The sequence below is a fragment of the Empidonax traillii genome, unplaced genomic scaffold, assembly GCF_003031625.1.
Source record: "Empidonax traillii isolate 1590-97213 ecotype Southwest subspecies unplaced genomic scaffold, ASM303162v1 scaffold1262:size201849, whole genome shotgun sequence".
Taxonomy (NCBI): Eukaryota; Metazoa; Chordata; class Aves; order Passeriformes; family Tyrannidae; genus Empidonax; species Empidonax traillii.
In genome coordinates, this window is record NW_020956455.1 from 29,938 (window position 1) to 54,174 (window position 24,237).

General features: G+C 44.0%; 1 protein-coding gene across 3 annotated transcripts; it reads left to right on the forward strand.

The window, feature by feature from the left end:
• The first annotated feature begins 6 nt into the window (after positions 1-6).
• On the forward strand, positions 7-19,797 carry DYNC1LI2 (dynein cytoplasmic 1 light intermediate chain 2). Of its 3 annotated transcripts, none has more exons than XM_027906235.1 (13): positions 7-66; positions 658-731; positions 1,137-1,253; positions 7,025-7,255; positions 10,272-10,438; positions 10,693-10,786; positions 11,303-11,438; positions 11,746-11,857; positions 12,417-12,476; positions 13,147-13,188; positions 13,617-13,734; positions 14,160-14,276; positions 18,617-19,797. In XM_027906235.1, the coding sequence occupies exons 3-13, from the start codon at positions 1,166-1,168 to the stop codon at positions 18,721-18,723; spliced, it is 1,272 nt and encodes a 423-aa protein (XP_027762036.1). In that variant the 5' UTR covers positions 7-66; positions 658-731; positions 1,137-1,165; the 3' UTR covers positions 18,724-19,797. The 3 variants fall into 3 exon arrangements, with proteins under 3 accessions (XP_027762036.1, XP_027762037.1, XP_027762035.1); XM_027906236.1 differs by lacking the exon at positions 7-66 and adding an exon at positions 215-233; XM_027906234.1 differs by lacking the exon at positions 7-66 and adding an exon at positions 302-507.
• The last annotated feature ends 4,440 nt before the right edge of the window (positions 19,798-24,237 follow it).

Genomic DNA, 24,237 nt, shown 5'->3' on the forward strand with positions numbered 1-24,237 from the left:
GGGGGGGCCGGACGGGCCGGGCGCGGCCGAGCTGCCCGGAGAGGAGGACGAGGGGCAGAACCTCTGGTGAGCGGCCGGCGGGGCTCGGCGGGGCCGAGCGGGGCTGGGACCGGGACCGGGACCAGCCGAGCGGGGCCCTGGGCCCGGCCCGGCCCGCGGGGCAGCGCTGGGCCCGGGCTGAGGCAGCGGAGCCCCGAGCGGGCCGTGCGGGCCCGCAGAGCCGGCTGTGCGGGGCTGCTCCGGGAGACCCTGCCCCGTGTGCCTTGTTTGTTAGCCCTGAGTAACGCTGGTACAATCCCCGGGACGGCAGGAAAACGTATGTGAAACGCAGCGGCGATTGCGGGGAGCGTTAGTCAGCAGCTGAGAAGTGATGTTCCGTAGTAACGTGGCCTGTCCTAACGGAGAGCAACTTAAGACGCTGCTGCCCGTGTGTTAGAAATCAATGTGAGATTTCTCAATTTGAGAAAGCGAAGCGATTTCTCAGTTTGAGGAAACCTTCTCAGAAAGGTGCCCCGCCTTCTGTGTGTTCGGATGCGGAGGGTTCCTGGCCGTGCCCCCGTGCCGGTGTGTGCCAGCCGGGGGATGTGCTGAGCTCACGGGCTCTGCCCGTGCCGTGGCGGTGCCGGGACAATGCGGATCCTTTCCCTGCTTTTCCAGGTCTTCCATCCTCAGCGAAGTCTCCACACGGTCCAGATCGAAGCTGCCATCGGGCAAGAACATCCTCGTTTTTGGTAAGTAACCCACGCGAGCACTTGGGCGGTGGTTTGTTGTTCTTTTATTTGTCGGAACCAGGCGTGTTTAAGACAATGATGTGAACAGACTGACACATGGGTTTGTTACAGTTGGGTTATGTAATTTGATCGCTGATTTGGGCTTCACTAGATTTACTTTCTTTTTGATTTAAACTGTTAGATTTATAACATATTGAAACTAATAATAGTAGAGAATAAATTAATGCTTCATTCTTATTGTTATTGTATAAGCTTGAATACTTGAAAGAGAACAACAAATAACTATGATTCAGGAACGTACAGTAATGCTTCTGACTAATTAAGTTGTGAAAAAAATCTTTTCTAAGAAATTAAAGGTAATTCTGAAGGTGTCTTTTTTTTTTTCTTGTACAAACTTGCTGGCAGGTGACGATGGTTCAGGTAAAACCACGCTCATGGCCAAAATACAGGGAGCAGAGCATGGCAAGAAAGGCAGAGGACTGGAATACCTGTACCTGAATATCCACGACGAGGACAGAGATGGTAAGTTCATTTAGTACATAATCTCTCTGCTGTAATTAAGTAGCTGACATGCCACGTTAATGATTGTGGTTTCATGAGTGTGTTTTGGGTTCCACCCAGGCAGTGCTGTGTGTTTTAGCAGGTGTACCCATGTCTGTGCACTGGGCTGTGTTCCACAGTCAGGGTGAATTCCCCCTCTTGCCCTTCTGGCAGCTGGGCCTGTGTGTGAGGAGAAGGTCCCCTTGGGCAGCTCTCAGGATCAGTTCCCTGGCAGGGAGATACTTTGCTGATGTTGACTTTGTAGCAGCTCTCAGGTCATTTGCAGTGGCTACTGTGGAAAGTAAGTGATACATCCCTGAGAATCGAGTTCTGCTGTGGATTTCTGGGCACAGGGACTGGGTGTTTGCTCGTAGGGGCTGTGTGTGGAGCTTTGGTTGACTGTGACAGATGTTCTGTTAGAGTTGATTGAGTGAAGAACAGAACATAAAGTCAGAACTAGTATTTAGTTTGCTCAAGTTGGAGCTTGTCTCTTTACCCTTGTCTTTTTGTTGCTGTTGATCATTGCTTGTCTCTGCTGTATGGGAGGCAGACAATGACAAGAAAACATGTCTAATGATCAGAATAGTCCTGTTTTTGGGAAGGCTGGAGACAGGAAGAGATGGGGATTGAGTTTGTTATCTTTGCTCCTAAATGTGCCTCTGCTTGTGTCATTTTGGACAAGCTGCTGGAGACTCAACTCTCTGGGTTAGTTTGTCTTTAAGAAGGGGAATGACAGTCCCTATTGATGAGTTCCTTCTGAGTTTTGGAGTGCAGAGGGAAGCAGTGATGGTGCCTGATCCCTGTTCCTGAAAACAAGTGGACCAGGCAGCTCCTGTGCTGGTATTTGGAGCTGGAGATGCACTGAGCCTTGCAGGAGTGATTAAGTGCCATATGTGACTGTTGTTATGGAGATGGGCCCTGCTCTCACGTGGCAGGAAACTGTCTGTGGATCCTAAGTTAGGCACAAGGAGAGGATGAGTACATTGCCTGTGTCTTCTGTGGCCTCCTAATCTTGCAGTTCCTGAAAATCTTTGGGGCTGTCATTTGAAGTGCTGAACTGTTCTTGGCCCCTCCAGGGTGTGGGTGTCAGTGCCTTCCCTCCTGCACAGGCTGCTTTAGCTGGGTGGGAACACTCTAGGGGATCAAAGCCCTGTGATTAGGAGCTAGGACAGCCTGTGTCATCAGGCTTCTGGCAGCTTCAGAGGAGAGGGCATTCTCGGTAGGAAAATGTTTGCTGTGCTGTTTTTCCTGGTGTTGTCTGTCAGACCTCAAGTATATCCCTGCTTTGGAAATATTTGATGGCTATTCCTGAGTGTCTGAAAGTGGGAACTGTTTGAGGTGATTAGGAGAGGCCTGTCATGAGAACTCAGGCAGCACTAGCAGGGAAAAAAAGAGACCTTTTTGACTGACTACAGACTCAGTGGGAGAATTCAGGTCTTCATGCATCCTTCTAATGGATGTGTGAGGATCTAATAATACATCCCTTTTTCCTTTCTGTCTCATTAGTGTCACCCGCAGCAAAATAAATAGCAAAGTGGGTCAGGACCTCCCAGCAGGCTGAGATAACACTCTTCCTTCTCTAGGACAGGTTTGGATTTGGTTTTTAGACTCTGTGTGCTTCAGATGTGTGCCTGCTCAGATACAGCTTTGGGAACAAAGCCTGTATAAGTGACCCACAGTTCTTGGAAGCCGTGAGGAAACTCAGCACAGGCATTCAGGAGCTCACTGCCACACTGGGGGGGTGAGGGTATCTGCATTTAATTATCCCCCAGCCTATCTCTGACCAGACCACAGGGATTTCCAGGGCTGTCTGAGCAACACTAGTAGCTGAAACTCTGTAGTGGCATGAGAAGATCTTCTCAGCTTCTTTCCCAAGTGGTGGGAGATTTGTTTGTTCCCTTTGCCTTCCACTCTTCTGAAATGAAGAATAATATTCTATCCAGGAGAAATATTTTGGTCATAGTGCTGAGTCATTTTCTACCTCCCACCTCCCTTTGGAAATCTCAAGGAAAATCTGTGTTGTTTCTTATTGCATCACTCCCCTTCCCCCTTCCTCTTTAAGGGATATTTGAACTTGGCTTCTCCTACGTTTAAAGTAGAATTTCTCTCAATAGCTGGATGCACATCTTAGTTTACAGTTACTTTTGCTCTAAGGATTAAATTGTTCTTATTATCTTGTAGGGAATTTACACTAATGCACAGAAGACCCTTTTTTCTTGAAGGGCTCCTGTGGCTCAGGCAGTGACGTTTTGGGTTTCCCTGTCACCTGCTGGTTTCTGGGCAGTGGCCAGTGCAGGTCTAATGATCAGAGCAGTCCTATTTTGGGGAAGGTTGGAGACAGGAAGGGGTGGGGAGTGACTTTGTCTTTGCTCCTGAGTCTGAGAGTGTTTAAAGTCTGCTTGCCCATTTTGGGTGTCCCATGGGGGGCCAAATGCCCGTGGCCCCTGTGTTGGCATCCAGCTGCTCCAGCTCTGCCAGGTGCTCCTGGTTCAGTGTGCCATGCAGGGCTTTGCCCCCAGGGCTCAGGGGAACTCAGAATCCAAGTCTGCTCCTGAATCTCTGCCTGAAAAGTCTCTTTCCTGGGATACCATCCCAAATTGTGCCTAAGGCACGTGTTTGAGAAGAGGTTTGGAGGTGCCTGAGAGAGAGCACTGTCCTAAATCCCCAGGTGTATTATCCCTGGAGCAATGGCAGCTCCTGCATAGGTGACCCCATGGTTCATCTGCAGGAGAGCACTTACAGCCCTGTCTGGGAAGTGAACTTGGAATATTCACTGCCTTGGAGCCCTGGGTTGGTGGAATTGCTCAGGGGTGAGGCCTGTCTTTGTGATGAACAGATGTTTTGTGTCTGGGCTGGTTAGTCTGCTTTGGGGAACTGAGCATCTCAGTTTGTAGGAGGTAGAAGAGGAGCTGTGCAGAATTTCCTGAAAGGCCCTGTGTGTGCAGAGGAGCTCTCAGCCTCTCCTGCAGTGATGGGGCAGAGTTCCACCAGGGATGTGCAGCACAGCAAGGACTTTGCAGCATCCTGCTGGGTCAGCTGGAAATGACAAACACCTCAGGACTTTCTGGGCTGCCTCAGGTTGCAAATACAACCCAGCTGTCCTGTCTGTGCCAGGGAAGCTGAGCCACTCTGCTGCTCAATTCTTACCTGTAACAAAATCAAGCAGTCTGGAGTTCTGCCTCAGGTTTGGACTGGCCTCGCTTGTGTTATATTCATGTTCCAGTTGAACTGGTTGTTCCACACTGAGCCAAGTCTTGCTGCTACAATGGTTTCTGATGGGAAAACTGTCTTTTTTTGTCAACATCTTTAAAGGGGTTCTTTTGAAAGTTTTCTCCTTTTTTTACTTCTCTTCACATCTTGGGCAAGGGATATCTAATTGTGCCTTTGGAATAAATGCAGGTGCAGTTGCAGTTCACACAGTCCACCTTCTGCAGTAAAATTCATCAAAGTTGGCAAATCTAAAGGGATAATGGGATATGGACAGGACTTAGAGGTGGATTTCAGCAGTATTAGGTAGCACCTGCTTTTCCAACAGGATCTGTAATGCTTTGCTCTGTCCTGGTGTCTCTTGTCATGGCCATTATGAAGGGCCCAGTTGACGTTCATGCTTAATCAGGAGCTTGATGTGGAGCTGACAAAGCTGACTTTGCCATCGAGTCCTTGCCAAACTGAGCAACCAGTGCTGTGCTTTGAAGGATGTTTTACATTTTAGCAAATGTCAATCGCAAGACATACCTGTTTCCTGTAAGAAAGGAGCAAAACCTTTCCTTTTCATACAGTGTTCCATTTCTTGTTCAAGTACATTTTGGTGGGAGTGACAGGCTTCCTGTATTCCTGGCAGATTGCTTTCATTGGAGTGAGAGTTCCAGATGCTCTCTAGTTCCACCTGTGTCCCATTCCAGGTGTTAAGCAAAAATGAAAGTCTCAAGTGGGACAAAGGTGTTTAGCAAACAAACCCTTAGATATTGGCTTTAAAAAGTGACTTAGAAGCCGTGAATTAGGATATTTATTCATTTTTGCTCCTTGCCAAGGCGTGAGAGTCTTTTCTGCAATCCGAGCACTCCCCACAGGAGGATCCATCAGAGTGCTGGTCAGAGCTGTGAACTTTGATGAGCTGTAGGCAGACCTGGTTATGTTTTCAGAGGTTTCATTCATGCTCCAAGGAGACCCAGTGCACAGCCACAGACCATGGCTATTTATAGCCCTGAGCTCATGGAAGGCTCCCTGGCTGTTATTCCCTGGCAGGTTGCTGTGTTGGGAATGTGCACAGCATGTTTCTAGAATGCAGAGTGTCACAGCCCTGCCCAGATGTTTCACTGCTGTTGGGCCATGGGAAATGTGTAAATAGGTTCCCATGATGAAAACCCCACCTTGCTCTCTGTTTTCCAAACTTCTGCCAGACCCTCCCTGTATCCTCAGAGCTCTTTGACAGCTTTAGATGTCAACAGTGCTGTGAGAATCCCGTGGGACACCAGTGGGAAGTGTCCTGAAGTGGGGGGAGGAAGGGGGAACAGTGCTGAACATGCATTTCTTGGCTGCACAGGGGTTATCCCAGCTGTTTCGTGAAGGTGGCTCTGAGGTGTGCTGGTGGAACTGGGAAGAGCTGCGAGTTCCAAGTGTGGCTGTGGCGTGTTTGTGGGGTGGCTGATGTTGGAATGTCTGAGGACATTGCTCATGTGCAGCATCTTGATGGGACTGGGCTGTTCAGGAATTTTGCCCAGGAGCTGATTAAAGGGGTACTGTGTGTATATCTGTAATCTTTCCTCCTTCCAGATCTCTTAGTCAAGCTTTTTTTCTGGAGCCAGGAGCATCCTGGATTGCTTCCTAGAATTAAGTTATGATAGCCACAGTAACTGGATGTATTTTGAGAAGTGGAAAGACTCAGGGCAGGGAAGAACAGTGAGACAGAATAATCATAAAGCTCAGTGGCTGTTCTGAGAATCTGGGCTGTGCAGTGATTGGTTTGCAGATCTGTCTGTTCAAGAATTCATGTGTGAGGCTCACTGTTCCCTCTGCATAGCTGGAGTACAGCAGGGAATACTTAGGAAGACCCGAGAAGATGGAAACAATGTTCCTTTTCAGGAGGAAAAATCCTGAGGATAAAGTAATTTAATTTTATTTGGACAGAATTGGTTGTTGATGGTATCTGATACATCATTCCTGGATGAAGCTGCTTTTTCAGGTTTTGTGTTCTTGCCAAGAGTTCTGATTTGGGGTAAAATGCCAGCTGATCCCCTTTGAACAAAAAAATGTTCAGCCACTATTAAAACACTTGGGGAAGACACACAAAAGCTAAACCCTCCAGGCATTTCTCCAGTACTCAAGTAATGGCCAGAGTTAAGTCAGTGTGAATTAAGAGCAGGAGCACACCCTTGCTGGGCAGGTTGAAGTTTATCCTGTGTTTCTCCTCCCACTCCTGTGCTGGAAAGCTAAGCTGCTTATTGCTTGGATCTTGTTTGCAGCTTATCTGTGCTGGGAGGTGTCCCCAGGGTGTCAGAGCAGCTCGTGTGTCTGGGGGACACCTTGGGCAGGTCCCCCCTCAGCCCCACACTTTGTGTCACACATCCTCTGGTTCCACTTTGTGCTTCAAACTCAGGGCTCCTGTGCAGGATTTACAACACTTGTGTCAGCTGTGCTTGGGAAAAGCCCATAACAGCAAGTATTTAACACTGATGCACCCATCTGTTTAAACCCAGACCAGCAAAGCCAGGCCTTGGGCTCTGCTGAGTCACAGCTGCACCTCTTCCTTTCAGACCACACTCGCTGCAACGTTTGGATCCTGGATGGGGACCTGTACCACAAAGGGCTGCTGAAGTTTGCAGTGTCTGCAGAGTCCCTGCAGGACACCCTGGTGGTGTTTGTGGCAGACATGTCGAGACCTTGGACTGTTATGGAGTCTCTACAGAAATGGGCCAGTGTCTTGCAAGAACACATTGATAAGATGAAGATTCCTCCAGAAGAGATGAGGCACATGGAGCAGAAGTGTAAGTCTTTACAGCCAGGTATTCTTGTTCTTTTTTTTAATTAGCTCTCGCTGATTTCTCTTGTAATGGTAGATTTCTTTGGATTGGTGTTTTGAGAATGACTTTGAAGTTGTGACTGCAACTCTAGTTCAAACAGACTCTGTTAAAACAACTCCTCCAGTCTTGCTGTGCTGACGAAACATCAGGTGAATTATTGGTCCATATCCCATGCAATAATGAGGTTTTGGTAATTTGGTTTTTAGAAAGGGCAATTAAAAAAAAAAACAACCCCATAAAGTGACAGATTCTCTTCTTTCAAAATGGTGACAAAGCTCATTAATGGAGTGAGATGTTCACTTTCCTGTGCTATCCAAGCCAGGTCCATTCCCACTCTGTGCTTGTCTTCCAGAACGTCTCTTTGCCCTTGTTTATCTCAGAGCTCAGACTGTGACCCTGGTCCAGCTAATTGGCTCTCACTGCAGCCATTCCTACCCTGTGACTTCAGGAATGTTGTATAAATTAACCTTCTTTCCTGGCATATCCATGGCAGGACAGAGCCTGGCACTGGCAAGCAGTCATTGCTGCAATATTATTTCCTCCAGCTGCTTTTTTCCTTTAAAATAGTTCTGAATGTTTCTTGATTTTTTTTTTTCCTGTTTCCATATTGAATTACTCCAAAATAAATTCCTGCAGTGGAAAAGCCCTTGGGAATGTGCATTCCTGTTCAGGTGAAGCACAGATTCAGACTGAGCCTTGCTGGGTGGGGCTTCTGTTCTGTTTTCTCTCTGTGCTGGAGTTTGTAAACCTTGCAAACACTGTCTGGTGTGTTCCTGAGGTTCCCCTTAGGCATCTGTTTGGCCTGTGAGCCTTCAGGTGGATTTTTATAGCTGAGATCCTTTCTGAATGTTAAATATTACGTTCCCAAAAGCCTTGTGCCTACAGCACACGAGCTAGAGTTTAAACTTAAAACCACCTGGGTTGGATCATTAGGTTATATTAGGGGGGAAAAGTAAAATGTGACAGTTTTGAATGGAGAAAGTGCTGGGGTTTTTTGGGGGAATGGGAAATGGAAGGGCAGTTCTAGTATCAAAATGTAACAGTTAAGTCAACTTGTGCTTTTCTGGGACAGCAAATTTTATGGAAATCCAGATAAAGGTGTTTTAGCCTTCCCTTCCTCCTGCTCCTCCGCCCTGGGTGGCCCAGCTGAGTGGCTGCAGAGCTTTCCTTGGCTCTTATACCACAGTTCTGGTCTGTCCAGGATTATCCCAAACTGCTGCTGGGTTGTTCCTCCTGCATTGCCCAGGGCTGAGGAGCTTCCACAGCCCCTTCTGTTGGCTCCCCATTCTCCGTGGAGCTGGACTTTGCACTGCTTGGCTTTGCTCTCAGAGTTGTGGGGCCTTTTTCCAGCCAGCCCTTGGGCTGTGTTTGCTCTTTGAGGTACTCACTCTTGGCTTCCTGGAACATGAGGAACTTCCCTTTGGAGTCAGAGCTTCCAGAGCAGGAGCAGGGCACACAGGGGGGACAACAAACTGCCCTAAAGAAATGGAATTGTTCAGGATATACCCAGGGTCTGTCTGCACTCCTGTCACTGAGCTGCTCAGCAAATTCCTTGCTAACAGCTGATGTGAATTCACACACACCATGTCAAATATTCTAATTTAATTCAAGCTCAGTTGTGATAAATCATTATTTAAATAACACACATTTGAATAATTATTTTGGGGAAGATGTAAATTTTGCCTTTCTATTTCAGACAGCAAAGCAGAAAAGACAACTGTCAAGAATCCAGAACTTAATATGTGATTCCTTAATATGCATTATGTGGAGGAGCAAATCTTAGGAGCCTGCTAGAAAAAAGGAAAAAGAAATAACTGTAGGAGTTGTTTGGGCACACGAGGAACTTTGTCCATGAAAAGCTTGAGGGTTTGGTACCCCTGTCTTGGGGAGAGGGAAGAGTTGGGAATGAATATTGTCTGATTACAGTGCTGTAGTAAATGAGAACAGGACTGACAAATATTCTTTTACATGTGATTGAGTCAGAAGGGCTTATCTGAACCACTGTGGGAGTGGTAAATAGTGACTTTTCCAAACTGCTGTGATACACTTCAATGGGGTTTTTTCTGTTCTGAGCTAGAAAGAGTCTGAGTAATAGTAAAGTTAATAAAAGTAAGTGCTTAAAAAACCTTTTTCTACTGTGCAGAATGTGTAGTGGAATTGTGAGTTGCCTTTGCTGAGGGGAAGCAGTCCTGGAGGGAGGCATCTCTGAGCACTGCTGCTCCCTCTCCACCAGAAGGCACTGCCTCCCCACCTTTAAATCAACCTTTGTGTTTTAGTTTCCTTGGTCACTGGGTTATACTGAATTGGTGATTGGAGGTCTCATGGTCTGTATTTAGATTGGGGTTTTTAAGCTTTTCTCTGGACTAGAGCTCTCTTCTTTTCCACCAAGAATCACACAACTTGATATTTCAACTAAAAACTGTAGACTGGGCAGTTCTGAACAGGTGTGATTTTCTGATTTGCTCTTCCTTGCACACCCCCATCTATTGCAGGAAGGGTTCCTATTTTCAAAAGGTACAGTGATTTCATTTAGACTTCATTAGAAACTTCCCTAAGGTTTTACACTTCCTAAACTTCTCTGGGTACATCCGCATTTTCCCCACTCCTTCTGCCCAAACAGGTACAAACTGCACTGGGCAGAGGCTGTGTTGCTAAACCACATTTATGTTTTCTTGTGCCAGCTCCCTGTAGTGAAACCTTAGGGAATGTGCATCTGTACAGACTACAGCTCTTGCAGCTCATTTGGATTGTTTGTAATGGCTCCAAATTCCACCTGATTCAGGTTGCTGTCAGTTTTGATGGAGGAGGATTGTTGTGTTTGAAGGGGCAACAGGGCTTGACATGCATTCAGTTCTCAGGTAGAACTAAAAAAAATATAGAAATAAAAAAATACTGAGATTTCTAGTTAGCCACAGATTAATGACGGCTTAAAAAGAACTCCTTCCTTTGTTGCACCCTAAGAAAACCTCTCTCTTTGTAGTCATAAAGGAGTTCCAGGAGTATGTAGAACCTGAAGAAGGCTACCAGGGGTCCCCCCAGAGGAGAGGTCCTTCTTCTGGCCAGGAGGATGAACACGTTTCCCTGCCCCTCGGAGAAAATGTGCTGACCCACAACCTGGGCATTCCTGTGCTGGTGGTGTGTACAAAAGTGAGTTCCTGCTGCTGTTGGGCTACTGTGGGAGAGGTTGATTCCTTTTCTTTCAGGAGGCATCTTCCTGCAGACATGCAGAGTGAATTCCAGACCAACAGTAACACGGTTGATTTTATTGTCCATTTATTGGGGGCATCCTCAAACCACCGGCTCGGAGGAGATGAGAGGGGGGGTGATATTAAAGATGACATTTTAAGGTGCTCTGGGATGAAGTGATTGTCTTTCCTGGGTTTGTTCTCCCCCCCTGGCAGTGTGATGCAGTGAGTGTACTGGAGAAGGAGCACGACTACAGGGAAGAACACTTCGACTTCATCCAGTCACACATCCGGAGATTCTGCTTACAGTGTATCCTTCCTGTGCCCGAGACAGTCACTGCCATTTGGCAGCAAGAAAACCTCTTTGAATGTTAAATTGCACAGAAAGTTAATGCAAGAAATGGCACTTCAAGATTAGTGTGTAGCAGGTGTTGTTTTGAAAATATTGAGAGGTGTATAAAATTATTTATAGTTCTTAAATCGGGCGTGGGATTTGGAGGTTTTGTTCCTTTGTCTTGCATTCTGTGAGGTGGTTTTGCTTGGGTTTTGCCTGGAATGTGCAATTCCCATGTAAAGCTGAGATCTCAGCAGTCTCTCAAGTGTTTGACTTTCCAAGTGAAGTGCCTGGATGTCAAAGAAAAACATCACGAGTCTTGTCCTGTTCTATCCCCTTCCTCTCCCTGAATATTAAATGGCTCCAGGTTTTGCCTCGAACTGCTTCTCCAAACTAAATCTAGTATATATGAGTCTATAAACTCCTGTTTTGAAATTATTACTATAATTTGCTAACTATACCCTGCATCATTTTCCTTAAACAGCTACTCAGATGGGGCTGCCTTGATTTATACATCAGTTAAGGAGGAGAAGAACCTTGACCTGCTGTATAAGTACATTGTACATAAAACATACGGTTTTCAGTTTACCACACCTGCCTTAGTGGTAGAAAAGGATGCAGTTTTTATGTAAGTCCCTGGTACAGGCAGCGTGGCTTCACCCTGCTTTCATCAGCACTTCATGTCACATGTGTGTCCAAATGTTGTTTAAAAGCTTGCTGTGTGAGTCTTGTGAAATGCCCAGTTGAAAAAAAAAACAATGTAGTGAATATTCCTTGGGTCACTTGAGTCAGGGTATGGTATCTTTGCAATTTAGCTGAGAATTAGGACTGGCCTGGGAGAAAATGGCCTTATTTAAGTCGAGGGCAGCGAATAAATGGTCTCTGTAGAAGAGCTTTTTGTGACTGAAAAGGCAAAGCTCTCCTCCTTTTTGCAGACCTGCTGGTTGGGACAACGAGAAGAAAATTGCCATTTTGCATGAAAACTTCACAACAGTAAAACCAGAAGATGCATATGAGGACTTCATTGTAAAACCTCCTGTAAGAAAGGTAAGAAGGGGTGAACCCTTCCCTGCCCCCCAACAAATAAGGGCAGTTATAATGGCTGCTGATGACTGTTATTATTGAAGAGCTCCACATAGAAATGCAACTTTTTTCATGAATCCAAATGTGTGAAACATCAGGCTTTCATTATCCAGTTAGTTAAAATACTGCAATCAAATTCGCTTATTGAATGAAAGGCAGCCCAGAAGTATTATATTACAAATTACACCATTTTTGCATGAGTGGGACAGTAACACTTAGAAAATGGTGAATTTAGGACTTCAGCAATTTACACAAGGCACTGAGGTTCCAGTGTAAAGGCAAAGCAAGGCAATCTCAGGTCTTGGAGGAGATGCTGGTGTGGCTGCTTACCAAGTGCTCTTCTTTCTGGGATATTTCTGCCCATAGGCTGTCACCAATGGGCAAAACACTGCTCCAGTGTTTTTTATCTTTTTTTTTTTAATGACAATTTCTTTAATATATTATTTTAAATGTGAAAGAAGAACTTAAAAAAAAAAAAAAAGGAAAGAATTCACTTCTAATAACAAAATGTTTTGGTCAACAGTTAGTCCATGACAAAGAGCTGGCAGCAGAAGATGAGCAAGTGTTTCTTATGAAGCAGCAGGTAAGAATGGAAGAAAGAAAATAAGTCCTTACTAAATAAGATTTCACTTTGAGTTCTCTGTGGTTCTTACCTCCAGGTTTTCACCCCTCCTTCAAATCACTTGGTAGCTGTTTTTCAGCTGTGCAAATTCAGGTGTAATTGGGAAATATGACTTGTATTTTCACAGTAAAAATTATAGCCGCTTATCTTGGCAAGGTGAAAGGAGGGTATGCTGAGAGCAGAGTAATTTACCTGTCAGAGGGGAAGAGGACAGTTTGGAATCTCCCCACATGGTTGTATTGGTCTGTACAATACAGATGCTTGTAAAACCCAACACCTGAACATTGCAGTTTTCTTCCAGCCAGAGGTTTGAAAGGCTGTAAGGTGTCAAATTTGGCTATGCAGTAACTTGTTTTGTTTTTTGTTTTTTACTGCTCTATTGTTTAAACACCTACAAATACTTCCCTCTTGGTTATAAATATCCTGGAGGTTCCAGATGGGGTGTCTGTGATTCTGAGCTGGCTGGACGGGACAAAGGACCAAAGCTTGTTTATTCATTGCAGCTCACTCCTCTGGAGTTGGGAAGTACAGAAATCCCAAAGAGGAATCCTGTCAGGGGAAAAAAAAATCAATTTTATTCCTGTCTATTTTCTGCAATGTGTTTAACACTCTTGTTATGTCGTTCCTGCAGTCGTTCCTTGCCAAACAGCCGGCAACGCCTACGAGAGCATCAGTAAGTACATCCAGGGAAAAGAGGAGGAGGTGTTTGGTTTCCTTCTAGGGAAAAGGGAATGATTCCAACCTGGAGAGGTTCATTTTTTAAAATTTCAATCTAACCTACATAATCTCCCCAAACTCTACAAAGCCAATAATAAGGCAATAGTTTAAAATGTTGCTTATAAATTGCCTCGTTCTGATTCACAGTGGAAATGTAGAAATATCTGATGATAACTGGAATATTCCTACAGTGATTCCTTCAGCCTTTCTTTGAGTGAGGCACATCCCCAGCATTCCTGGTGTTTTGGCTGTTTGTTTTCTTTCTCCAGTGTGCAGCACTGCAGTGCTAATGGCTGAGAAAGTCATTTGTATGTAATGTTATATTTGCTTCATGTAACTAATCCGTGGAAGTTCCCTAATTTGTGTGATTTGCACTTTTTTAAGGAATCTCCTGCGAGAGGCCCTGCAGGATCCCCAAGAACTCAAGGCAGAGCTGGTCCCACCAACGTCCCCAGTGCCTCACCAATAACATCAGTTAAGAAACCAGATCCAAATATTAAAAGTATGAAGCAGCATTTTACTGTTTTAAGCATGTATTACTTCTCTTAAAAAAGAATCTGATTTTGTAGAAAGAGGTCTGAATTTATTCACTAGGGGTAGAGTTAGTTAATAACAGAAATGATTTTATGAGGTAATTCAGGTTTGATTTTTTTTCTTGTCATTTCTGTGACCTGAGTTAGAGTCCTGTTCCTGCCAAGCAGTCAGACAAAGATCAAATATACTGTTATTTCCTTCAGTTGATGAAGTATATTTATTAGGCATCAGCTGGATTATCGGAGTGGAGACTGCTTTAAACTACACACAGTTTATACTTCACATTTCCTTGATTAATAAGACAGTTGTATAATATGTATATAAATTAAGTGCTGTTGTTTACCAACTCCAAGTGCTCTGGGTGATACAAATATATTTTTGTTTTTTATTTAGATAATGCTGCAAGTGAAGGTGTCTTGGCTAGTTTCTTTAACAGCCTCTTGAGCAAAAAGACTGGCTCTCCTGGAAGTCCTGGGGCTGGAGGAGTGCAAAGCACAGCCAAGAAATCAGGTATTGGACTTGTTGTTATTGCAGCTTGTTTTGCAGATTTTTAATGTTTTATTTGGGTGTGCTTTTGCCACTGGTCAGTCAAGTGACAGACCATGAGAGATGACAGTGCCAGAATGTGCAGTCCTTAAAAAAGAACTGAACTGCTCAGCCTGCTCTAAGTTGATTCTTTGGGTGAAGTTCTTCTGCTGGGATATCAATAACAGTTGAGTCTTGGTCATACTCAAAGTGATAATTTTGTTTTCAGCTATAGAATTCCTGCCTTTTTTGGCACTTTGCTGTTGCTTGAAGGAGGTGCAGTTTATTGGCTTTGGACTGGAGTTAGCAGTGAAACTTTGGAAATCTCTCCAGAGTTCAAATTGAAATGAATTCTTGTGACAGCTTGAAGTTATTCTCTCATTAATTATTCTGTATTGGTTGTGATCTGACACAGCTGATAACACTGCTCAGGTGTGGGGGTATTGGAACTGAACTATTCCTGCAGAGGGGAAACAAGGAATTTTTTTTTAAATTATTTTATTTAAATTGGGAAGAGTTGTATATGCCATTCCATGCTCTGAAAGCTCAAAGATGAATTTGACTTCAAGCCAGTCAGGTGTGTGTGTGTGTGTGTGTGAGGAGTGTGTGTTTTGTTTTAGCATGATGAATTCTGACATTTTGTCTTTATTACAATAAATTAATTTAAATATAACAATAATTTTTTTGTATTATCTATTATTTACATAATATTACTGTATCTGTGTTATAAAACTACTTCATTAATTCTTTCCTAATCCAGAGTGCCCTCTTCAGTTAAACACTGAAAGGAGTCCCCTGCTCTTGTTCAAAGGCAGCCTTGTGTTGCTGCTGCCCACAATGTCACATTAACTGGCTTCACAGAAATAGAATTAGAAAGGTTTTGTGTTATTTCATCCATGCTTTTTATCTGAAGCAAAATCAGATGTTGGGGTGTGGCTGGCTAGTGATTAAAAAGCAATCAAAGTCTGAAATAAAAGCTGTAATGTTGTGTCTACAGGAAGTTTATTCCAGTACTTCATAGCTTTTTTATTTCTCTTGTCCAGTCAGTGTTTGTTACTCCAGAACTGTTTGTCTGTTGGATGGAGCTGGGGATCAGGGGCCCCCTTTGTCTGTGCAGGATTTGAGGGCTGGTCCCCTGTGCCAAAGCCAGGCTTGTGCACAGGAGATGTTCTGATGGTGTGACTGTTGGCCCTGGGCTGTGCTCAGGTGCCCTTTGTTTTGGTGCTGGGAGATGAGGGGGGTGTGTCAGACAGGGCTTTGTGTGCCCTGAGTGGGCTCTTCATCTGAGCTGCAGATTGTGACCCTGGGCTCTGTCATCTGTGCCACACTCAGCACAGTTTTATAACAATTCAGCCACTTCAGTGCAGTTTGTGCCTCCTGGGCAGTCTCAAAAGTCCCTTCCAGTCTGTCTGAGATTGCCTCAGTGTTTCAAAGGGTTCTGTGTTTGCTTAATCATTATTTGCTGTTCTGTCATTATGCACAACTTTCATGAGTCACATAAATAACTTTTCTCCTCCAATCCTGTCTTTCAAAATCCTTTGTGGTCCCTTCAGGCTGCTTACCTGGTATCTGACATCTTCAACAGTTGGACAGGGCAGATTGATAATAAAAGTATTGCCCAGTACTGTGGATAACTACTGGGTAATTTTAGGAATTAGAATACATTATTTCTCTGAAATGCCAAGACTGAGGTTTTTCTAGTTTATTTATATGAAGGTTATGTGAGATGTGACATCAACCACTTCTCCCTTCTCCACAGGACCTGTTACCTGTCGTAGAAAAAAGCTTGGGTGGCTTGACAGAACTTGTTGGTAATAGATCCATGTTGGTTGTTTGTAAACACCTAAAACTTCATTGCAACTTCTAGAAAAACCACTAGAATAAAAACTAACTGGTCTGTCTTGGGCTTTACTCTTCCCTCTTTCAGTCTTCTAGAACATCACGTGCCTTCCAGGAGTTTTTAAAGATAACAAATGGCTTTGTGTGCCCTTTTTATTTACTTTTTTTTTCCCCTCGTGTCAGCATTAACTTCTAATTTAAATAGGTCATTTATCTCCTGACACATCTAGAGACAGCCATCGTGCATCCTGTCTGAACTGCCTTGGGTTTGTTAGACTAAATTAGACAAGTTATTCTTGTGCTGGAGGCTGAGCTGTCTCCTTTATGAGGAGTTTGTTCTTCCTCAGTTCCACCCCTGGCTGATGTTCCCTTGGACGTGAGTGATTAAACACGGCATGCAGCACTCCAGGAGTGTCTCCCTGCAGACAGAACTGGTGCAGCACTTCTCTGTCTGGGGTGGAAGGACTTTGAGTGATCTCAGGCTCTCACTGGGCTTTTCTTGGCTGCATCAGGCTGGCAGCTCGTGCTCATTCCTGACTTTGGGAACAGAACAGGCTTTGGGTCCTGAGCGTGCCTGTTCCCTGTCAGCTGCTGTGCTCACCCCCCTGTGCAAGCAGTGGGAGATGGAACTGTGCTGAGGAGGGGAGGGCTGCTCATGCTGGGGTGGGAGAGCTCTCAGTGGCTTTAGGAGGTAGCTGGTTATGACTTGTTGAGGATATCCTGGAGAAAGCCTTATTTACAGCAGCACCCTCTGTGTGAGGAAATGTGCTGGACTTGTCTTTGTAGGCATTTTAGGTGTCTGAACTGTTTAAAGAGCCCTAGGTTTTCAGAAAGTTGATGACAAAAATATGAAGCTTTAAAGAGACCATCTGTTTCTCTCCCAGCCATGAATATCCTGAGGGTGAAATGTTGAGGTTCTGTCACAGGATGGATCTCTGTCACCCTGTGGATCTCTGCTCAGCCCGATGATGGATTGGTGTCTGCTCTGTCAATTCTTACCTGGGAGAACTCTCTCATCTGGGCAGATGCTGCAGTGTCACGTCCATTTTTCATGCTCTGTATTTCCTCAAGCATCTTGTCTGCCTTTATATTTCTGGCCTGTTGGTGTCCAGACTGTGATCTTTCAGAGAACTTCAACTGGCAGTTTCTGGGGTGGATTCTTTTGCTTCACATGGACTTCTAGACTTAAGAAGTTTTCATTTATATTCACAAGAAGATTCTTGTGAAATTCCAAGGTTGCCTTTCCCCTCCATTCCTGCACAGGACACATCTGAGTGCCCAGGGCCCTGCCCAGCCCTGACAGATGAGCGGGGAGCTGGAATCCAGCAGCACTGATGCAGAGCTGAGGGGGAAAGGGCTGGGTGGGTCAGGATTTTTTAACTCCAAGGTACCATTAGTCTCCATGAAAGTGTTTTGTGTTTTAAGTTCTGTTATAGTTGATGCACTAATTCTTAAATTCTGCTGAAATACTCCTACTTTGAGTAGGTGCTGCTAAGAGGGCTGTGGCTTAGGAGTAGTGCTTAAGTCTGAAAAAAGGTACCCTTTGAACTTGGTTATGTCTTTGTACTTTGGAAAAAAAACCCACTTAAATCTCTAACAGTCAAATCTTGCCTTAATGTTTTCAGCATGTACCCTGGAAAAAATCCACCTAATATTTCACACACATTTGAGCTGGAAAACAGATGCTTGTTAAATTCTTTGGCTATGTAAGGAAGCTGTACATGGTTATATAATCTACTTTTTGTCTAAAAATACAGCTTTTTAATCTTAAATGCTTGTGTGCTCCACACATTGGGTTACATTGTTCCAATTTCAGTGATGAATTTGTCTGTGGGTTTATAATTTTCAGAATGATAGGAGGAAGCTGGTGGTTCAGTCAGGGAATTGTTCAGAAGTTTGGAGTCTAATATGAAAATGTAAGATATGCCTTGCCATGGAATGCTTCAGAGTGGCTGTTTGCAATTGGAGGAGTCCTTTGGAATGACTGCTTGGAGATCCCACAGGAATATGCAATTCATGCCCCCTTTTTTAAGGGAAATGTTGTCTGCAGATAGAGGAGTTCTTCCTGTTACTTGTTTAATAGTTGAAGTGCAGCAAGTACGAGTGCAACCAAAGGGGAATTTTTTTGTAGCAGGTGTCCCACATTCCTTATGGGTAAAGTGCTAATAATAGAACTGTGTACGGTTGGGTTTTATGGAAAATCCCAAATATGGTTATTTTTAAAATGTTATTTGCTATAAATAACACATCACAGGTATTTCTGTGCTTTATGCTGCTGTGGAATTCAGCATTTCATCTCTTTTTAAAGTGAATTAAACCTTAGTATTTATCAATCTCTACACAGGCAACACCCTGTGTTGTGCCACGTCTTGGGGAGGTGCCAAAATAACAAGAAATAACAAAGTGATTTTTATGAAAACTTTACTCAATGGTTAAAACATTTAACTGCAACTTGACTGCTTCAACCACATCCTTTTTCCTTTCAGGACAAAAGACAGTTTTGGCAAACGCTCAGGAGGAGCTGGACAGGATCACTCGGAAGCCAGACCCCATGGTAACAACAAACTCTCCTCCAACAGAGAATGAAGCTTGATAGCACGGCACAAACGCATCTGTAAATGACCAAATAACTATGTATAGTGATCTGATAAGACCAGGAATTTTCTGCTCTGGCAGATGCTATCAGTTTTCTCGGGGCAGGGGAAATGAGCTTACTCCATCATTGCCTTGTCCCAGTCAAAAGTGCACATTCAGGAAGTTTGCATATAAAACCCCTCTGTATAAGATAACCATTTAGAGTTTCTATAGGGCAATTCTTTTGGTTGGGAGGTGAAGCAGGTGCAGCTGCATTGCCTGTTGGGAAGAACACAGAGAAGCAAAGTGGAGAATCCTTTTTTTAAAGTACTACTGACTGCACACGAGGCGAGGAGGAGAACTGAAACCTTCCTTCAGAGTTACTGGAATTGGCTACTTGGATGTTGGCAAAGGCATTGTATTCTGGGAGTGCTGGGGGTGGTGGTGGTGGAACAGCATTAATTGGGTGAAAAAAGCCTGGGGAGGGGATGGACCCTGGAAGGGGAGGAGGATTTGGGACAGCGAGAAACCAGAATGTTGGATTGACTGGAGAGGAGCAATGTCGTTAAATCCCGTGCCTCACACGGGGCACACAGCCACTGCTTTTAAAAGACTACTTTACATTGGAGAATTCCAGGCCAAACACTAAGAAACTGTGGGAATTTATTCTTGTTATAAAGCTTGTTTTAGTTTTTAAAGAAGTCTTAAGAGTGTGGGTGCCCTTTCTGGTGTAGCTGACAAAGGGAGAAACTAAACTCGTTTAGCTCCAAGTGCCTGGCACAGCGTGTGATGTGTCTTTAGAAGGTGCTTGAACTTATTGTGCACTGTAGTACAAACAGTCACTGTTTGGTTTTATTTGAAAAACAGTAGTTGGGCAATTTGTATTTAATTTTAAATCCTGTTTTCTGATAGCTTCTGCCTTTTTTTAATGCCAAGAGGCGAGCCTATGAAGAGTGGTGGGTGACGGATCATGTTCCCAGAATGAAATGTGCTACAGAACACTCGCAGTCATTTTTTTTCTTACTTTATTTTGTAACTAAATCTTAGCTACCAAGCTAAATTTGATTCCTGCCTTACACCTCTGGAGGTTTTTTAAAAAAAACCCCAAACTTTCAAGGCCCTAGTTCCAACCACTTGTGCTGCAGGTGCAGCCAACCCCAATTGGGAGGGTGACCTGAAGAGGGTGAATGTGTAGGGGGGGACGTGCTGAAAAGTTGGTTTGTGTTTTCTTTGATGTAGCATTTCATTTGGAGAGATGGGCTGGGGGTGTCCCCACTGCTGTAACAGAGCCCTGTCCATGGTCACACAAACCACCCTTCTGTCAAAGCAAACCAACTGCTCTGGTTACTGAAATGGCACTTTGATTTTGTGCACAGTATGCTTGTTTTACATGGACACACTACCAGAAATTAGAGATACCAAGCATGTGCTGTGCTCTTAACGCTGAAGGGAAAAAAACCACAATTTGATTTATACAGAGTTTACTTTTTATTGCTATGAACTTGTTGTACTAAATCCAATGTCTGGATATAACTTCCCTAATATATATTGTTACTTAAATACACAGAACTAGACTGACCACTAACACAGTGCTGGGTGTTAACCTCGAATCCTGTGTGACATCAAGAGGCTGTTCGTGTAAGTCTGTCCAAATGCTTAGGAAGCTAAGAGTATTTACTTGCCTCTTACAAACATTAACATGAGTATGTTACTTGTGCCAGTTTTTTTTTTTTTGTTTGTTTGTTTTTTGTTTTTTTTTAAATACTCTATTTTTCTTTTTTTTTTTTTACCTTTGTAATAAACGGTATGAGCTGAAGTTGTACAGCTGGCTAAGATAACAGTTACACTGAGGCTGGGGCTGGGCATGTGGATGGACTTGCTGGTGGAACAGGTGCCAGGTGCAAGTTTACCATTCTAGGAGTGATTGCACACTGTCCTCCTGATGCTGAGAACTGAGATTGGAGACCAAACCATCAACCATTCAACAGGAAAAGGGAAGAAGTGTGTGATTGGAATGGGATACAGTTTGAAAACTTCAGTCTGAAACTGCCTTTTTTGTCATCTAACCTGATAAGCACTTTTCTAGCAATGTGGCACCACTTCAAATGGAAGTAATCACTAAAAGTGTTCAGTGTACTAAAATGGATCCAAACTGTTGATGTTTGACTTACCAACTTTGCAGAGAGACAAAAGAGAAGCAGATTTCCAGTTTCTAATTGCAAGTGAATGCTCCTAGTTTACTGAAGAGAGCTGTCAGTAATGTAGCATCCTGTGGTTGCCAAGGTCTGGGGACTTTGGTGAGCTGCACAGTTGTCATTCTGGTGTCTTCAAGCATTGGAACCAAAGGCCAAATGCAAACAGCCTTTACATTTTCAAGTGAAACTTCATTTTATTTGCAGATACACTCGTATGGTAGACTGTTTAAACTATTATATGCCTATATTTATATGCATTATAGTGACTGCATCTACTGTTCATGTTTAAACTGTGGAAACAAAAGATGAAAGCATTCAACTTGAAGCAAATAGAAATGTTTAAAGATTGGCCCTCCATAAAAATGCTGTGGTTATGCTGCTTGATTTTAAGTTTGCACTTTTTTTTTTTATTGGCATTTAAAAAAAAAAAAAACCAAACCTGTTTAAACTGAACAGAATTTCGTATTTTATTTAATTTAACTACGTTGGAAGTGACTGCTCTGTACATCGTGAACTTAACAATATACATGCTGTAAATGAAAGTTCACTGTCCTGTATACTAAGTTTATTGGGTTGTTTTTATTTTTTTTTTTTTCCAACTTACAATTAGGACTGCCAATGTCTGAACAACCCTTAGTCCAGTTGTATGGCTTTAACCAGGTGCAGTCATGTGGAACTTTGCTTTCTAGTGCTGGCAAAACGAGGACGTCTTTAACTACTGGCTTCAATAAAGATGAATCCAGACTGCTCTGTGCCCTGCTCTGGTGTGGTTTGTGAGCTCCCCCTCCGGGGCTGTGGCTGTGGGAGCAGAGGGTGGGGCTGTGGGGCAGGCTGGCAACAGGAGCAGTAAATTGCTGGTGCAATTGTGCAGCTCAGGGACAGCTCCCTCTGCCAGCTCAGCTGCTCTGGGTGCACAGTAATTAATGGACTTATGGAAACACTTGGATACTTCACCAGCTTCCAACGTGAACCTTCTAATGCTGTTCCCAAACAGAGCACTGCTCCTACACTTGCAGGATGGTGAGGAGTGAATTGCTGGAGTGTTGGAATTGCCTTTTCTCTGCCGGTAGCCAGGCTGGGTGTTCTCTCAGTAAGTGCTTCCTGGTAAGCACAGAAAGGGGAGACATTTAATTAGGATTCTACTTGATTACTTCATTGTTACTTCAGCTGGTTACTTCCACACTCCCCTCCAGAGATGGAAGTCCTAGATATTACTGTTTGTTCAGTCACCCTGCCTCTGAAAAACTCAGCTTTTGGTGTCTAAAATACAATTTCTCTAGAAGGGAATCCTTATCAGGCCGTGAAACAACTACCACTTTAGAATTGCCATAGTGTTTTATGTTTCAATTAGTTCATTAATGTGAAGAGTTAATTTTAGTCCCTGATGATGGGCTTTAGAAAATGTTTTTGAGTATATGAAGCCTGTTAGTTTGGGAGAAACCCAAATGAAGATTCCATCTTCAGATGTGCTGAAGCTGAAAGTCCCTTCAGAAAGATGGTAACAGTGGATTGAATTCAAGAACACCCTTTACAATTCCTGTATTTACTTTGCTGCTGTTCAACTTAAATTTGGTTGTTTGTTTTTTTTTCAAAGCTAAATGTCCCCAAATGTTAAAAATAATAATTGAGATAATAAGGTTTTGCTGAGGAAAAATCTTTGTGGAGGCTCTAAGGTACACTTGAATCTTTCTGTTCCAAGTGGTTGTGTTAACCCCTCTGGCTTTTCAGGCGTGGCAGGGTTTTGTTAGAGAATTAACTAGAAAGGGCTGTGCAGTCACTGTTCTGTGCCAGGATTCAGAGCCACACACTCAGTTCCTGGAGATGGAACCACCCTGGTAATGACACCAGCAGTCCTGTGAGGAGATGTCAGAACTGAGGGAAGCAATTCCTGTTCTCTGATCCCGTTGTTTGCAGACTTTGTGTAGCACACTCACCACTGTGAGTAATAACTTCTTACCTGAAGAGAAAGATCCCTCACTCCCCTTTCCCTGATGCTTAATTACAGTGATTTCAGCTCCAGAAACCTTCAGCAAAACCTTTGCAAGCCCAGAAGGTGGCAGGCGTGGGATCAGTGCCTGGAGTGAGGCTGGTGGAGGTGGCTCTGGGAGCAGCTGTAGCACTGCTTGCCGGCTTCCCCAGACAGTTCTTGTTTGGCAGGTTATTTTTTTCAGCTGAGTACTTTTCAGAGTGAAAGCTGAATTTTTCCCCAAAGAAAAAGCAGTTTCTTTCAGTCCTAAGAATTTTGTTACTATGAGTTCAGCTGTTTCTCTTCCTCATTCTGTGTTGGGTCAATTGACAGTGGTTTGTCCTTCAGAACAGAAGCTGAATGTCATAAGTTTACTTGTTCCAATAAACCAAGCTTAGAATTATTTTTATTTCCCCCCTGCACCACTATGAAAGAAAGGTTTTGAACGAGGGAGGGGGATTCACACCCACAAAAACTGCTTAGAAGGAGGAGTTTGGTCTTCCTCATAACTCATCCTTCACTTCAGTCTCATTAAACTGAGACCCTGCAATAGCAAAGTCCAGCACTGACAGGAAACTGTTGTATCTGCCCACGAGAAACCTGCATGGTCAGCACAAGCTGCCTCTGAGAAGTGTTTGAGCTTCAACAGGAACGTTCCCTCCTCAAACTGTTGGCTCTTGTTTGTTTGGAACACTCGGCGTGGCTTTGTGGGACACACAAAAATGTCAGCTTGGCCTCAGAAATGCTTAATGCTTCAAACAAACCAAAAAAAAATATCCCTCAAAATAGGCCAGAAAGGTGCTTGCAGCTAGAAGGTGCTGGAAATAGCCCTGCACGAGTATTTGCAAGAATGTGCAGTAAAATATTGAATTCTTGAGGGAAGGGAATGTGATTGGAGGTGTCTGGCACTCTCCAGTCTGCCAGCATTCCAAAGCCCAGAGAGGGGATGGGGTGACAGCGTTAGGATTGAGGGAGTCAACAGAACAGAGGGAAAACATCCTGGATGGAGGGGCTGCTGAGGCAGAGCCACCCACTGTTCGTGGCTCAGGGGGACGGGCTGGAGGGCAGTGCTGGCCCTGCATGGCCCATAGGACAGAACCAATTCTTGTCTTGCCCTAATAAATTAAAATCTCCCTTTTCCAGGTGAGGAGAATGATTGTCCAGGAAGGACTTGGGAGACTGAGGATGCTTTGGAGATTATTAGATTATTAGAAAGTGAGTTCAAAATTTTCAGATGTTCTCAAAGAGTTTAGAAGGAAAAGATTCCATTTTATGAAAGATCAGTCACTGACTGCAGAGAAAATCCCTTTCGTCCAAAACAAAGGCAAAGGGCCTTGGGGGAGAGCTCTGGCACTCCCAGCCAAAGCCAGAA